General features: G+C 48.4%; 1 protein-coding gene across 1 annotated transcript in view; it reads left to right on the plus strand.

Annotated features, from left to right (window-relative positions):
- Positions 1 to 14,219, plus strand: part of NUDCD1 (NudC domain containing 1) — a 489,494-nt gene extending 475,275 nt beyond the window's left edge. The window contains exon 10 of the mRNA XM_085605088.1: positions 13,745 to 14,219. Coding sequence (XP_085461214.1) covers positions 13,745 to 14,037 — 293 coding nt within the window. The 3' untranslated portion in view covers positions 14,038 to 14,219. The remainder of the gene's footprint in view (positions 1 to 13,744) is intronic.
- Positions 14,220 to 14,504: the final 285 nt, after the last annotated feature.

The raw sequence follows: 14,504 nt of genomic DNA on the forward strand, positions 1-14,504 counted from the left end.
TTTGCCATCGCCGTGTGAGGATTCACAATGTAGGAGGTCCTTGGCTGTCGCTAGGGGCTGTTTAGCGCTGTAAGCTAACAACGTACCCTCCCAACGGCAGCCGTGGCCACTGAAGGGCAGAGCCAGCCAAAACCAGGGAGAGAGGCCAGCAGGTAAGTGGACATGTTTTGTGCCCCCCCTCCTGCCCATCCAGTGACCCCCCCCCACCCCACCCCCCCCCCCCCCCCCCCCCCACCACCAACACTGGAGCTCCTGTGGCACCCAGGGACTTCGGACCCAGCACTGCTGCGGTGGGGCAGAGCCAGGAACGAGGAGGTAGTATTTCCAAGCAGAGGCTTCCTGCACAGCGAACACTAGACTGCCACAGGAGATCCCAGAAGCAGAGCTCGGGCAAACCACACTTGCATATCTAGGAGGCAGACAGCGGGGACCGAGCCGTGGACACTGGACCAAACAAGTAAAATAAGGAAACAGGACAAGGTGTTCTGGGTAGCCGAATGGCTGAGGCTTACACACTCATTCTGAAGATAGAGGGTTTAAGCCCCGGAGTCCTATGAAGGTTAAAGGATTGAGTCCAGCTGTTTCATTAGTCAAGAGAGACGTTTAAAGAGTTGCTTGTGGTTGAAGGGTTAAGGCTCAGATGCTCACTCTCAAGATTAAGGGTTCGAGTCCCGGTGCAATGGTCCTGTGAGGACTCTGACATCTGGACAATTGGAAACCGTTCCAAGGTTCAACATGAATAGAACAATTGTTTCTGGATTGAGATAGTCTGGGGGGACCTCCTGCTAAAAGTGGCACACGACGCAGCCTCCGGACCAAATGACAGGGGAGTTATAAACACCCCCTAAACATGGAACATAGCGGGGCACAAAGGGCGGAAAGAATTCAAACAAACAAAAGTTGGCTAAAAGCCAACATTGATGAAGGGATCTCAACAGGCAACTGTGCATCAGTGGGCATTTAACATCTGTAGCAGGGGAGGGCCCGAGGAGAGCATGGCAGCACTGAGAAATAAGGCTACCAGGTAAGCGGGCAACATTTGGGCTGGGTATCTATCACTGGAGCCAGCAGGGGCAAGTCACTTGGCAGCAAATAGGAGGCCAGAGGCCAAACTGCAAACAAAGAGGAGCCTGCCAGGCTAAGACCAAAACGTCAGGCGCATCATGGAGCTGGCATGGGTAGCAGCAGGGCACAGAGAAAAAGAATGTCTGGTAAGACAGCTGCTCGGAGGTGCAGAGCTGCGATAGGACAGTTAAAAAGATGGTTTCCGTGAAGTCGAAGTAAACAGAACAAGAAGTGAGAGGGCAGCGGAATCAAAGACAAGAAGCCATCCAAACAAGCAGGGAAGTTAGGGAGAACAGCCCAGTCCTTGTAGCCAAAACAGCAGCTCTGAGGCAGGGCGGTACACAGGAGCAGGAAGATGCTGAATTAGAGGAGATTGGTGAGTGTAAGAGTGACTCGGGTTTATGAATGATAGTAGCAACAGGGCTGGGTCGGGTGCATCAGGATATGGTAGGCACTCAAGGGGGAGCAATGACGTACCAGCATGGGTAGGCAACTAAGAAAGGCAGCAAGCAGCGCCAGGCCACACCACACAACAGCGATGGGTCATAGCAAGCGGACTTGACTTTGCAAAGCACAACGGCTAACCACACCAGTACAACAGGGCACTCGCAGCAGGCATGGCCAGCACTGGCAGCCGAAAAACAGAGTACAGATTGGAACAGTGACTGCCTGGCATGGCACACATAACTTAGCAGGATTCGTAAGTACAGCAGGCATATACAGGAGGCATGGCCTGGTGCTTCTGGGAGTCAGGGGCATGGACCAACAGGATGTGGAGAACTCATGCGATGTGGCAGTGGATGGGCTGGTAACCACCACATGCTAATTATCGAGCAACATATGTAGGCTCACAAGCATGGAAGGTGCACACGCAAGGGCACCAAGTGGGTGGTCAAATGCAAAGTACTGCTGTAAGGTCTTCTTTAGCAAACTCCCCTAATGATAGTTATGAAATCGGGCCTAGTTAGCTTACTCCCCATCAGTTAAAGAACAACTATTGAGAAAAGAGTACATAGACATATTCAGGCTGTTAGAAATTAAACAAGCAGGCGTAGATTTGGTACAGATAAGAATGAGTAAGAAAGAGAGGAGCATAGATAACTGCATGCATTCAGAATACTAGCCTGAACATTTGTAGAGAAGTTCCCCTGCATGCTCTGCCACTGATGTTTGCAGCTAAGACCCAAGAGGCACAAAGGATTGTAGTGGAGCGGCAATGGCTTCAGGCTAAAAATGCAGTAGTAGTCGGTGAAAGACAGGATCACAAGGACATCGTCCAAAATCTGAGCAGCCCTTTCGGCTGGTCATAGGGAAGGATCGCCATGTGTCATCATTCCATACACAGGGACAGGCAGGCAGCTCGAAAGCATGGAAAGCGGGAGACCACCCAGTGAGAGAGAGAAGAATGCAAGTAAGAGCTAAAACCAGGATAAGCTGCCAGTAGCTTTGAAGCAATTCCTTTCCCAGAGTTCCTACTTCCACCATTGGGTTTGGTCCCAAAGAAGAAGGGGCAATTCAGATTTATACATAATCTTTTGTATTTGAAGAGCAGTTTCAGTGAATGATGGCATAGACCCCGAGCAGCGTTCAGTCCTAAATCCAGACGGACAAAGTTATGGACCTAGTGAGGGCAACGGGGGAGAAGGAGTAGAGTTGGCCAGGGTGGGTGTATAATCTGACTTCCGCTTACTACTAGTGCACCTAAACAGCTTTAAACTCCTTGGTTCCTAATTAGAAGTACAATTTTACTATGCCCGGTATCTTTCATGGACTGTTAAGTGTCTTGTTCATACTTCAACATGTTCAGCACATTCATTGAATGGACAGTACTCAAAACACGCTCGGAAGGGGTTAAGCTCCACTATCTGGACAACTTCTTTTTGGTAGGTAGAAAGGGGCCTAACCAATGCAGAACACTGTTGGAATCATTCAAGAGAGCTAAGGGCATGCTGGCAGAAGAGAAGACAGTTGGGCAGGTGGAAGTAATCACATTTCTGGGATCAACATTGATTTAGAAGAAGGGGTGTGTAGACTTCAAAAAGTCAAGGCAGAGAAGCTGAAAGACACAGTGACAAATAGGTCATTGTCAGTCACTGCTGGACATATTGAAACACCTAGACCTATACACGGATGCAGTGGGCAGCCTGGGTTTTAATATCATAATGGGCAGTAGATTGTGGGCAGCAGGGTGGCCAACATGTTGGAGGGCACAATGCCTTATGAAGAACACAGCCCCATTGGAGCTGTTCCTAGTAGTGGTTGTAGTACATATGTGGTTGGACAAGTTAAGGTACAGGATAATCATATTTTGGTTAGGCAACAAAACAGTGGTACAGCTCATGAAAAATGGTTTAGCAAACTACCCAAGGGTACTAGGCCTCTTGAGACAGTGTGGTGGCAGCTGCTATGCAACATAGAGATTAAGTCAAGGCTAGTTCTGGTTGAAATTATCTTAGTGGTGAATTCTCTGCCTCAATTGCAGGGATCAAAATTCAATGAGATGGCACCTCATGTGGATGAGAAGATGAAACCCCTCCCCAAGAGTTATAGAAGCTGGTTGAACTGACCTAAGCACACTGGCACCAAATAGAGCAGCTGGGTATCAGAGCTACATAGACAGGTTTCAAGAAATAACAGGAGTAGACAATAGCAAGATGCAGAAAAGACAGAGGCATCTTTAAATGGGCATTTGCCAAAGGAAGAGCAGAACCTGGGCACAGGCGCACATAGGATCAGTTGCACAATTTACAAGAATAAAAGGAGGTAATGATGTCTCAAAGAGTCACTGTATCAGACCTGTAATGAACCCAATGGAGTAGAAATCAGGCGAAGAAGCTACGATTGCAGGCAGCTCATAGACTTTTTACAAACTTGGTCCCCTACTCCAGGGGCTTGAGACAATCTTTCACTTGTGGATAGAGGAAACCATATTCTGTGCCACGTTTGCAATAGTCTTCTTCAGGGTTTTCATGGTCAGCGAAGTGGCCTGCCTCCAATACCTGGGCGAGTGACTTACTTATCACGATAGAAGACCTGTGGCTACAAGAAAAATATGTTGCTTAGGCTCTGAAAATCAAAAACTGATCATCGAGGAAGAGGCTTCGTCAGCCTCTTGGACTGCCCTGTATACCTGCTTTGAGAATACCTAGAAATACTACCAAGAGACTAGGTCTACTATTTAAGCACCCCAAAGGGAAGTACCTATACATTTTCCAATATAGGCATATCATGGGCACACATTCATTCAGGATCGGGCGGCTAACATTACAGTGGTGGTGCAGCTTTGACAATGAAGGGATCAAGAAGATAGGAAGATGGGAATTTGGGTCATTTCGATTATACATTAGAGAACATACATTTTAAAAAAAATGGTCTTAGTTTCCGCAGCACACAAGGGGCAATGAGTCAAGAACAATGTGCCATAGATTTTGGGGTACTCCTATATCTCGTAAGCCCAGCAGTGGGCCAGTAGGAGAAAACATATACAGGGGAGTACAGCTAGGAAACACAAAGGTTGAAATGGTTTGGGTGCTCAGGAATAAGGTAGCCTAAGCTCATACCTGAAACCAAACATCTAATCTGATAAAGACATCTAGCCGCAGATTCCTTACCTTTGAACTTCCAGGCGTCAGGCTGGATCCGGAAGATTTTTCTTATCAGTACCCCTGCGCTCCAGTAGGTGGTGTCAGTATAACTGCTACTCTGGCGCGCTGATGTCAGTTCTTTTCTTTCCGCGCCAGCAAGCGTTGATCCGTTGAAGAGAGCTACCCCTTGTCAGTTTTTGGGAGACTTTTTTCAACTTTTTGTCTACTCCTTTTTTTTGTGTAGGATGTCATCCAAGAAGACCTCAGGGTTCAAGCCATGTGGCACCTGTCACCGCGCCATGTCGGTTAAGGACCCTCCCTTAGTGTGTCTTTGGTGCCTGGAGAAAGATCACGACTCGAAGTCGTGCTCCAACTGCCGGGCTTTGGTGCTGAAAGCTTTGAGCGAGCGGTCCCTAAAGCTGCTTGCAGTCTGGCAGTCTGGCATCCGGCACCGTGGAGGTCGCCTCGTCGGTCTCGATCCCGGACCAGGTCTCGTTCAAGGGTAAGGTCTGAGCACCGTTCCGACTAATCGAAGTCCTCTTTGTCTAAATCGTCCAAGTCATGCAAGAGGCACCATAAAAGCACAAGAAGTTGAAGCGTGCTTCGACTTGACCCTGCCCGTCTCACGACGCAGCAGAGGAATCTCAGAGTTTGAGGCCATGCTCCATGGACCGGGTGCCTGGGTCGGCTCCACGTTTCCCTCTCTTTCCGGGGCCGACTTCCGCCCAGCTCAAAGTGTTTAACAAAGCCACGTGCGCCGTATTTGGGCGGTCTGACCCTCCTGATGCACCTTTGGGCCCTGCTGGCTCAGATAATGGAGGAGTCCCTGTGGGTTTCGGGCCTACGGCTCCGGTCCCAGTGCCACAGCCTCGGACTGGACCTATTCCTGCATTCGGACCTGCGCCTGTCGCACCTCCACAGTGACCTGCCTCAAAGCTGAGAACGGCACAGACGGAGGGGAAACGGCGCTTACAACGCTGTTGGTACAATGCAGTGCCATTGCAACGACTTGCTGTAGGGGGGCTTTAGGTATTGGATTTTAAATCCAACACCTTCCCTACTGTTGCACAGACTGGAGTTGGAATAGTAAATTATACTATTCCAAACTCCAGCGCCCCCTACAGCAAGTCTTTGTAATGGCTTGCGTTGTAATGGTACGCATCGTTGTACTGACCGCCTTGTAAAGGCATGCGTACTAAATGTGTGCAAAGCCGTTCAACCTGCCATTTTCTGAAGGGTTGGAATGGATGAAGAGGATTGGGAGGGGGAGCAGGATCCTTCCGAAATCCAGCAGTCACAAGAGCTGGACTGGTATGAGGAACAGGGTAATGCCAGTGGTTTGGACACCTCCCCAGACTCTGGCATGCTGTCTCCACCTACCCTGGCTATGAAGGAGGAGGCATCATTTGCCATGGTGCTGCGGAGGTCCTGGACCTGCAGCGCCCTACGTCTTGACAGAGGTCCTGCAGCTTGGGGTCTCCAGCTCTGAACCCTTGCTGCCATTTAATTAGGCCTTGACGGAAATTCTCCTGGTTACCTGGTCCAAACCCAGCACAGTGGCTCCTGTGAATAGGACGATTGCCCGCTGCCATCGATCTGCACCAGGCAACCCACTTTTCCTCACCGCCCATCCCACCAAGCTTGGTGGTCCAAACTTCCACTTCCCATGGTGCGTTCCCTTATGTTCCTCCAGACAGGGACTGGAGAATTTTGGAAAGAAAATGTTTTCTTCGCCTGCCTGGCAATGCAGTCAGCATGCCTTTTGGGCCATTATTCCCATTCTATATGAGACACGGTTGCGCAAGTGCTGCCCGGGTCTCGGAGGAGGATCGAGCTATATTCTCCCATGCTATTTCCGACGGGACAGACGCAGTGAAGTTCACCATCAGATGTGGCTTTGACACAACATACTCGCTGGGCAGAGCGATTTCCACAATGGTGGCTGTCCGTCGCCACGCCTGGCTGAGAACATCTGGCTTCTCGGGGGATGTCTATGCTAACCTCATGGACATGCCCTTCAATGGCTCCCATTTCTTCTGAGACGAGGCAGATGCCGCCCTTAAGCGCATCAAGGACTCGTGGGCCACAGCCAATTCCCTGAGCCTCACCACAGCCTCCTGGCCGGCATCAGCTTTTCGCTACTTTTGTTGCTACAGAAGGGGCTGTCAACCAAGCCAGCCTTTTTCCAGCCAGAGGGCCCGCAAGCTCAGCAGCCTCTGTGGGGCCTTGGACGCGGTTCACCCCGACCCCATGGGTCGGGAGGCCAGAGGTCGACCTAGGCCGTAACCCCCTCCTCCACCGCAAAACCCTCCTAGTTTGATCCTCCAGGATCATCTCCACCACTAGAAGGACATCACGTCGGACAGTTGGGTGTTGCAGATAGTCTGAAAGTGTTACTCCCTTCCCTTCTAGACTACCCATGCATCCAGTATACGATTGGCTGACGGAGGATCACCTTGCCCTACTCCGCATGAAAGTAAAGACTCTCTTGGTCAATAGAGCTATAGAGAGGGTTCCTGTGCCAGAAGTGAGCTGTCGTTGTTATTCCCGCTACTTTCTGGTCCCAGACAAGGACAGAGGCCTTCGTCCTATCCTAGATCTCTGAGCCCTCAACTACTTCCTCAAAAAGGACATGTTCAGGATGCTCACCCTAGCTCAGGTCCTGTCTGCATTGCACCCAGGAGACTGGATGGTAGCGTTGGACTTGCAGGGCACCTATTTTCATATCCCGGTCCTGCCTGCCCATCGTCGCTACCTGCGGTTTACGGTGGGCCATGAGCACATTCAATTTGCATTGCTTCCCTTCCGCCTCACCAGCGCCCCTCGGTGTTCACGAAGGTGATGGCGGTGGTCGCAGCCCATCTGCGGGTATAAGGGGTTCCAGCCTTCCCCTATCTCGGCGACTGGTTGTTGAAGGTGGGCTCGCCCCAAACAGTTGTCTCCCAATTCCTGACTACAACGAACATCCTGCATTTGCTGCAGTTCACTATCAACGTGCCGATGTCACACCTTACCCCCTCTCAGGCGCTCCCTTTCATTGGAGCGGTTTTGGACACTGGGCAGTTTCGGGCATATTTTCTCAAACGGCAAGTCCAGGATATTCAGGCTATGATACTGATGGTTCGGACTCTATCCTGTCTCTTCAGTGAAAATGACTCCGAGGCGGTTAAGCCTCCTGTCCTCCTGCAAGTGACACAGGCACGGTTGCACATCTGGGCTCTGCAGTAGGACCTGATGTTCCAATGGGCACAGCATCGAGGAAATCTTACCGACCTGGTTCAGATTTCAGAGGGCACTGCAAGAGATCTGCAGTCTTGGCTAACAGACAACGATTAGCCCCAGGGCAGACCCTTGTCCCTTCCCCACCCATATCTCACAGTAGTGACGGATGCGTCCCTTCTGGGATGTGGTGGCCATCTGTGGGAGGGGGAGGTCAGAGGACTCTGGTCTCCGGCATAAGCCAAGCTCCATATCAATCTGTTGAAGCTATGGGCGATCCAAATGGCACTGAAAGCCTTTTTCCCATCAATAAAGGGAAGGCTCGTACAGGTGTTCATGGACAACACTACTGCCATGTGGTACTGCAACAAACTGGGCGGAGTGGGGTCAAAGACACTTTGTCAAGGGGCCCTGCGCCTCTGGACTTGGTTGGAACAGGGGATTTCCCTAATAGTTGAACACCTGGCTGGTTCGCTGAAAGCTCAGCCGAACGTGCCTTGTGGATCACGAATGGCGTCTCCATCCGGAGGTGGCACTAGGTCTTTCAGCAGTTGGGAGAGCCATGGTTAGATCTGTTTGCCTCCAAAGAGAACGTGCAATGTCATCAACTATGCGCATTGCAGTTTCCAAGGCGGCTCTCACTCTGCTATGCTTTTCACTGCGAGTGGAGCTCAGGCCTCCTATACGCCTTTCTGCCCATACCGCTCAAGGAGATCAGGAGCGACGGAGCACAAGTCCTTCTTTTGGCTCCAGGCTGGGCTCGGAGAGTTTGGTATCCCGAGCTTCTAGACATGAGCATCGATCCTCCGTTCAAGTTGCCCCTTTGGGATGATCTTCTTTTGCAGCAGCAGGGGAAGGTTCTCCACCCGAACCTGTTCACTCTCAACATCCTTGCGTGGAGATTGAGCAGTGACAGTTGACAGCTTTCAACCTCCCTGCCAAAGTCTGTGAGGTTATTTTGGCAACCAGGCGTCCCTCCACAAAATCGGTAACTGCATGCCAATGAAACAAATGTTGTAAATATTGTACAGGCCTGTCTGTTATCCCCCTGTCTGCTCCTTTGTCTGAAGTCCTTCCGTTTACACTTTCCTTGGCCCAGCAGGGCTCTGCTCTAGGCACATTGTAGGGCTACCTTTCGGCCCTTTCCTCTTTTCTTTGACTACCTGATCAGCCTTTTCTTTTCAAATCACCTCTGGTGCAGAGATTATTGAAGGAGTTAACCCACTTGTTTCCTCCTTCACCTTGTAACATGCCACAATGGGACCCTAATTTGGTTCTCACCTTTCAGATGTCTGCACCTTTTGAGCCACTGCACACCTGCCCTTTGCAGTTGCTCGCCATCAAAACTGCTTTTTTGGTGGGAATAACCTCTGCCAGGAGGGTACAGTCTTCACAGCCTCCTTACCTGACAGTCTTTCCAAAGTGGTGCTCAGCACAAGAGCATGTTTTCTGCCTAAGGTGGTAACACCCTTTCAGATGGGGCAGTCGGTTACTCTTCCCACCTTCTATGCACCTCCGCACCCTTCCAAGGAAGAGGAGCTTCTCCATCTTCTGGACCCAAAAAAGAGCGTCATCGTTCTACCTCAATCGAACCAGAGAGTTCTGGGTGGATGACAAACTCTTTATAGGGTACGTCGGTGCAAAGAAAGGGCGTTTTGTCCAAAAGAGGACTATATCCTGCTGGATTATCCTATGTATAAAGATCAGTTACGCCTTGGAGAAGAAAGATCCCCCTGAAGGGCTTACAGCCCATTCCACCAGGGCAAAGGTGGCCGCCACAGGTCTTCAGCATGGTGTTCCCGTTTCTTATCTCTGCCAAGCAGGCACGTGGGCATAACTACACACATTCACCAGACACTACTGCTGGATTCCCAGGTTTGCAAGGAAGGCCTGTTCAGTCGCTCTGTTTTGGATGATTTTCTGGGCTAAACATTCACGCAGTTCCTCCTCCATCAATGGTATTGCTTGGGTACCTGTTCAGAGGTAAGGAATCTGCAGCTGGATGTCTCTATCAGATGAACAAGTTACTTACCGTCGTTAACACCTTATCTGGTATAGACATGATCTAGCTGCACATTCCTTACCGACTCACCTATCCTCCCCGCACTGCATAATTGTTTTTAAGTGTCAGGGATGTTCCCCTTTATGGCCCTAGCTGTTCATTTTTAACACAACATGGACAGTTAATTCATGGCTTTGCGCTTCTGGCATGGCAAGTCATGAAAAATACTGATGTCAGCGCACCGGAGTGATGGTTATATTGACAATGAACACAACGCTGATGTCACGTGGAGCCGCCGACGCCACCTATCGGCGCACAGGAGTACTGCTAAGAAAAATCTTACAGATTCAGCCTGGTGCCTGGAAGTTCAAAGGTAATGAATCTGCGCCTAGATCATGTATCTACCAGATAAGGCATTACCGAAGGTAAGTAACTTGTCCATTAGGGAACATCTCCCTCCCTCCGCCCGCAATGGTACCACCTCTGGGCAACAGCCTACCAGCTATGGGAAAAAAAAGCCTTCTATATCAAAAAACAGGAGAAAGGGGACCAGAGAGCTAATTAATGGTCCAGTGTCCATGCTCCCAAAATTACATACCAACAAAAAAGGGGACACTGTTCCAAAGCAGGGTCAAGAAAGATTCCCAAAAAGCTTAACAGTATAAAGAAAAAAGCATCATAAAAAGAAGTCGTCCTAAGTAAAGTGGGCCCATCAGGTGAGGGAAAGAACATATCTTGCCTCTTGTTGCCCTCACACACCCCGAGAGGTGTCATGCTTCGTCATTGGGCATGTGCTCCTCGTTGGGCCGGCGCTGCAATTCCCAACGGGTCCCCCGAAGGGTCACTTTGTCGGAGATCTTTTGAGGCATGCCGGATGGTGCATGAGGGTGTGCGGGGTGGGTCCTATGTAGGGGTAACAAAAATTGCGTGCATAGTGAGTTAAAACTGGCAAGGGGTAACCTCCTAGAGGTTGAAGTAATTGAATGACCCTCTTGGCAGTATAAAAAACTCTAAATAAGAGTATCATCCCAAATGGCACAATATGCCTAAGTATCAAAAAAATGGCCAACATGTTTCGCACCTCTGTCGCCGCTAAGGTCATTGGCGCTTCTTCAGGACCGGGATATAGGAAAATAGTGGAGTGCACATGAGATAAAAAAGAATCAAATATAAATACCCAAAATGCATTTCAGGGCGGGCCATTGTGCTGCTCCTGATCAATACCTAGGACAAGGAAATAGAATAAATGATAAAAAGAATACATAGGACGAGCATTAGACTAGCTTAATGCAACGTAGTATGCCACAATCGTGTGCACAACATGCCAATGTCAGAGAAAAGGAAGAAAAAGAAAGAGACACAATAAGGAATAGGGAACTACCTCTTTAAACTCCAACCCCCAAGATGTATAGTGGCGGATCTACTCATCATAAAGATTATATTATAGAAAAGGTGTGGGACACCCCTATAGGTAAAAATGCTACACCACCATGTGTGAGGAAACCCTGTACTTACTATGAATCAGGAGGATCAGGGTCCAACGTATAACACGTGAAAGTAGATATCCAGCAACGTGTTCTTGCCTCCCGTATGAAACGAGAGGAGCTCCAATGGTAATAAATGTTAAACGCCCACACCTTATCGAGCTAATAAAACAAAACATAACATGGACATTGCCAAAGTGAACACAGTTAGAAGCTGAAAAAAGTCATTACAAAGTATACAGAAAACGTCCCGTTTCCTGCCGCCCATTATCCATAAAATGCTCACTTTTAACAAACGAGATGACAGTGCCATACCGCCCGCCATGTCCAATTGCCAAGCCAGGACTGAACTCGAGGCAGCGGGACGGCAGTTTAAAATAGAAATGCTAATAGGTGCCAGGGACACTCCTCCTTCTAGGGCATGCCAAAAAATATGCAATTCAAACGCGCATGCGTGCAAAAAATAGTCGCAAATGCGCCAACTAATCCCCAACGCATGGGCATCCCATATGGGATTCCCATGCGTTGGGGATTAGTTGTCCCCTGTTTGGCGCTTGCGCATTTGCGACTATTTTTTGCACGCATGCGCGTTTGAATTGCATATTTTTTGGCATGCCCTTCAATTACTTCAACCTCTAGGAGGTTACCCCTTGCCAGTTTTAACTCACTATGCACGCAATTTTTGTTACCCCTACATAGGACCCACCCCGCACACCCTCATGCACCATCCGGCATGCCTCAAAAGATCTCCGACAAAGTGACCCTTCGGGGGACCCGTTTGGAATTGCAGCGCCGGCCCAACGAGGAGCACATGCCCGATGACGAAGCATGGCACCTCTCGGGGTGTGTGAGGGCAACAAGAGGCAAGATATGTTCTTTCCCTCACCTGATGGGCCCACTTTACTTAGGACTTCTTCTTGTTATGATGCTTTTTTCTTTATACTGTTAGGCTTTTTGGGAATCTTTCTTGACCCGGCTTTGGAACAGTGTCCCCTTTTTTGTTGGTAAAAAAAAGCCTTCCGCATGCCATAACCAAGGAACTCATCAGAATAGCAAGGAGGCTGGGAAGACCGCAATAATATGGTCTCAGTGCCCAGGTTTGAATGGAGAGGAGCAGACGGGTACAGCATAGTTGAGAATTGGAGGTAGAAGTCACAGCAGTAAGCAAGTTGTACAAGAGCAAAAGTTTTAAGACATTAAGAAAAGACCTTAGAAACATGAGTATGCCAAAATATTACTCAAGAGATTGGGTACATCTCGAGGGATTTTTCATAGACATGTTGATTCTAAACATCACAGGGATCCTGGAGCTGTTGGGCTGCAAAGACTGAGAGACAAGTGCGTGCTCGAGGTTTGGGGAGGAGCTGCAAAAGCGCATGAGCACTTTAGCGGAATGGCAAAAGAACGACTGTCTGGCCACAACAAGACAATTAACAACGGCTTCAAGATCAGCCGGATAACTGTCATCCCTTATCAGCAGGACTGGGGATGTCGAACGGCAGGGCAACCTGAGGGAGACTGCAACGACATTCTGGGGCCACAGTGCATGGATGGCACTTGCAGTCCAGGTACAGTGGGGGCCAGTCATAAGACAGTAGCCAAAGTGGCAAGCGGTCCCTACCTTGAAGTGTCTAAAGGGTGGATAAAACAAAAACTGTAGCGAAAATTATGATGAGGAATGATTATAAAAAAATATCTCAAGCTGCAAGTTGACACATTGCTGAGATTATAGGCAGCAGTTATTTTAAAGAATGTCTGTGTGAATTGTAGAGAAGCAAAAAGGGATGTGAAGTGACACAAGTGCAGGTGTTACGGTTTTGAGCTGTGCACAATTTACTAATACATTCACCACATACCAAACAACATCTTGTTACCACAGAAGGGTAATCCTATTTTAGGCTTTTATAAGCTATTTTTAATAGGGCCCCACTTTAAGCCCATCCTTCATGTTCCATTTCAAGTACGTTTATAGTGCCATCTTATGGGATGCCCTAAAGCCGTGTTGCAGAACCCGATGAGGAAGTATATTTCAAGAGCTCATTTATTTATTAATTGTAACTCATTTCATTTACCGTGCTTACTAATCCATGCTTTGGATACAAAATTTTAAAAAAATGCACAAACCATTAAGTCTAGCTTTCCTGCAGTGCCAGGACAGCCAACTAAGCCAAGAGGCGACTATGCATGCACAGAGAACCTATACATGTCCTCCTTTGTTGTTCAGACATACATACACTCTATGCGTGCTGTTTGTCAGACCTGTTGGCTTTGCCAGGGCTTGTATAGCATGAGCTCAGCTCTTTAAATGACCATCTGAACGTTTTATCTTTGGAACTTTTCTGTACCGTTTGTTGTGTGTTCTGTCAATCTGTCATGGTTTTATTTTTCAGGCTATGTCCAAGCATCAAAACAAGATAAGAAATTCTTTACTTGTGCGCCAAACTACTCCTACGCTGCTCTTTGCGAGTGTCTACGAAGGGTTTTTATCTACCGTCAACCCACTCCTGTACCCACCGTGTTGTACAACAGGAAGGAGGGCAGACACGTAGGACAAGTTGCTAAGCAGCAAGTAACCAGTCTAGAAACTAATGATCCCATCCTGGGGTTTCAAGCCTCAAATGAAAGATTATTCATCCTAACTTCAAAAAATCTTTTTGTAATAAAGGTCAACGCTGTGGAGTAATTAGCAAAAATCATGCCCATTGTATGGGATTAAGAAATTACGAGTTTACAGTTAGAAGTATGCATCGAAAAGTAAATTGTGAATTTGAAGGCCATAAATGCATCTTATACGAATAAAAATTGTGAAGCTTTGTTAAATATTTGAATTTTATAAAATTAATTAAAAAAAACCTGAAAGCACAATTTAGAAGTATTTTGGTTCTTTCTTTACGACATTACACATCTGAGCTTCTCCTAATCTGTTTCATTATGGTTATGTTAATCTTCTAACATTAGTCTTTCTATTGAGACTACCTCAAAAATCATTTGTCTGAAGCGTGTTTTAAAGTAGAGTTGTACCTGCACGGGTGATCTTGAATTGCAATGCGATATATATACAGCACCGGGGACCGCCACCTCCCCTGGGCTTTTTTAAAAAAATGCGTGGGGTGGCTCCTGCCCCCCCCCTACACTTCCCGAGGGACCGAT

This window comes from Triturus cristatus, chromosome 5_1 (assembly GCF_964204655.1).
Source record: "Triturus cristatus chromosome 5_1, aTriCri1.1, whole genome shotgun sequence".
NCBI lineage: Eukaryota > Metazoa > Chordata > Amphibia > Caudata > Salamandridae > Triturus > Triturus cristatus.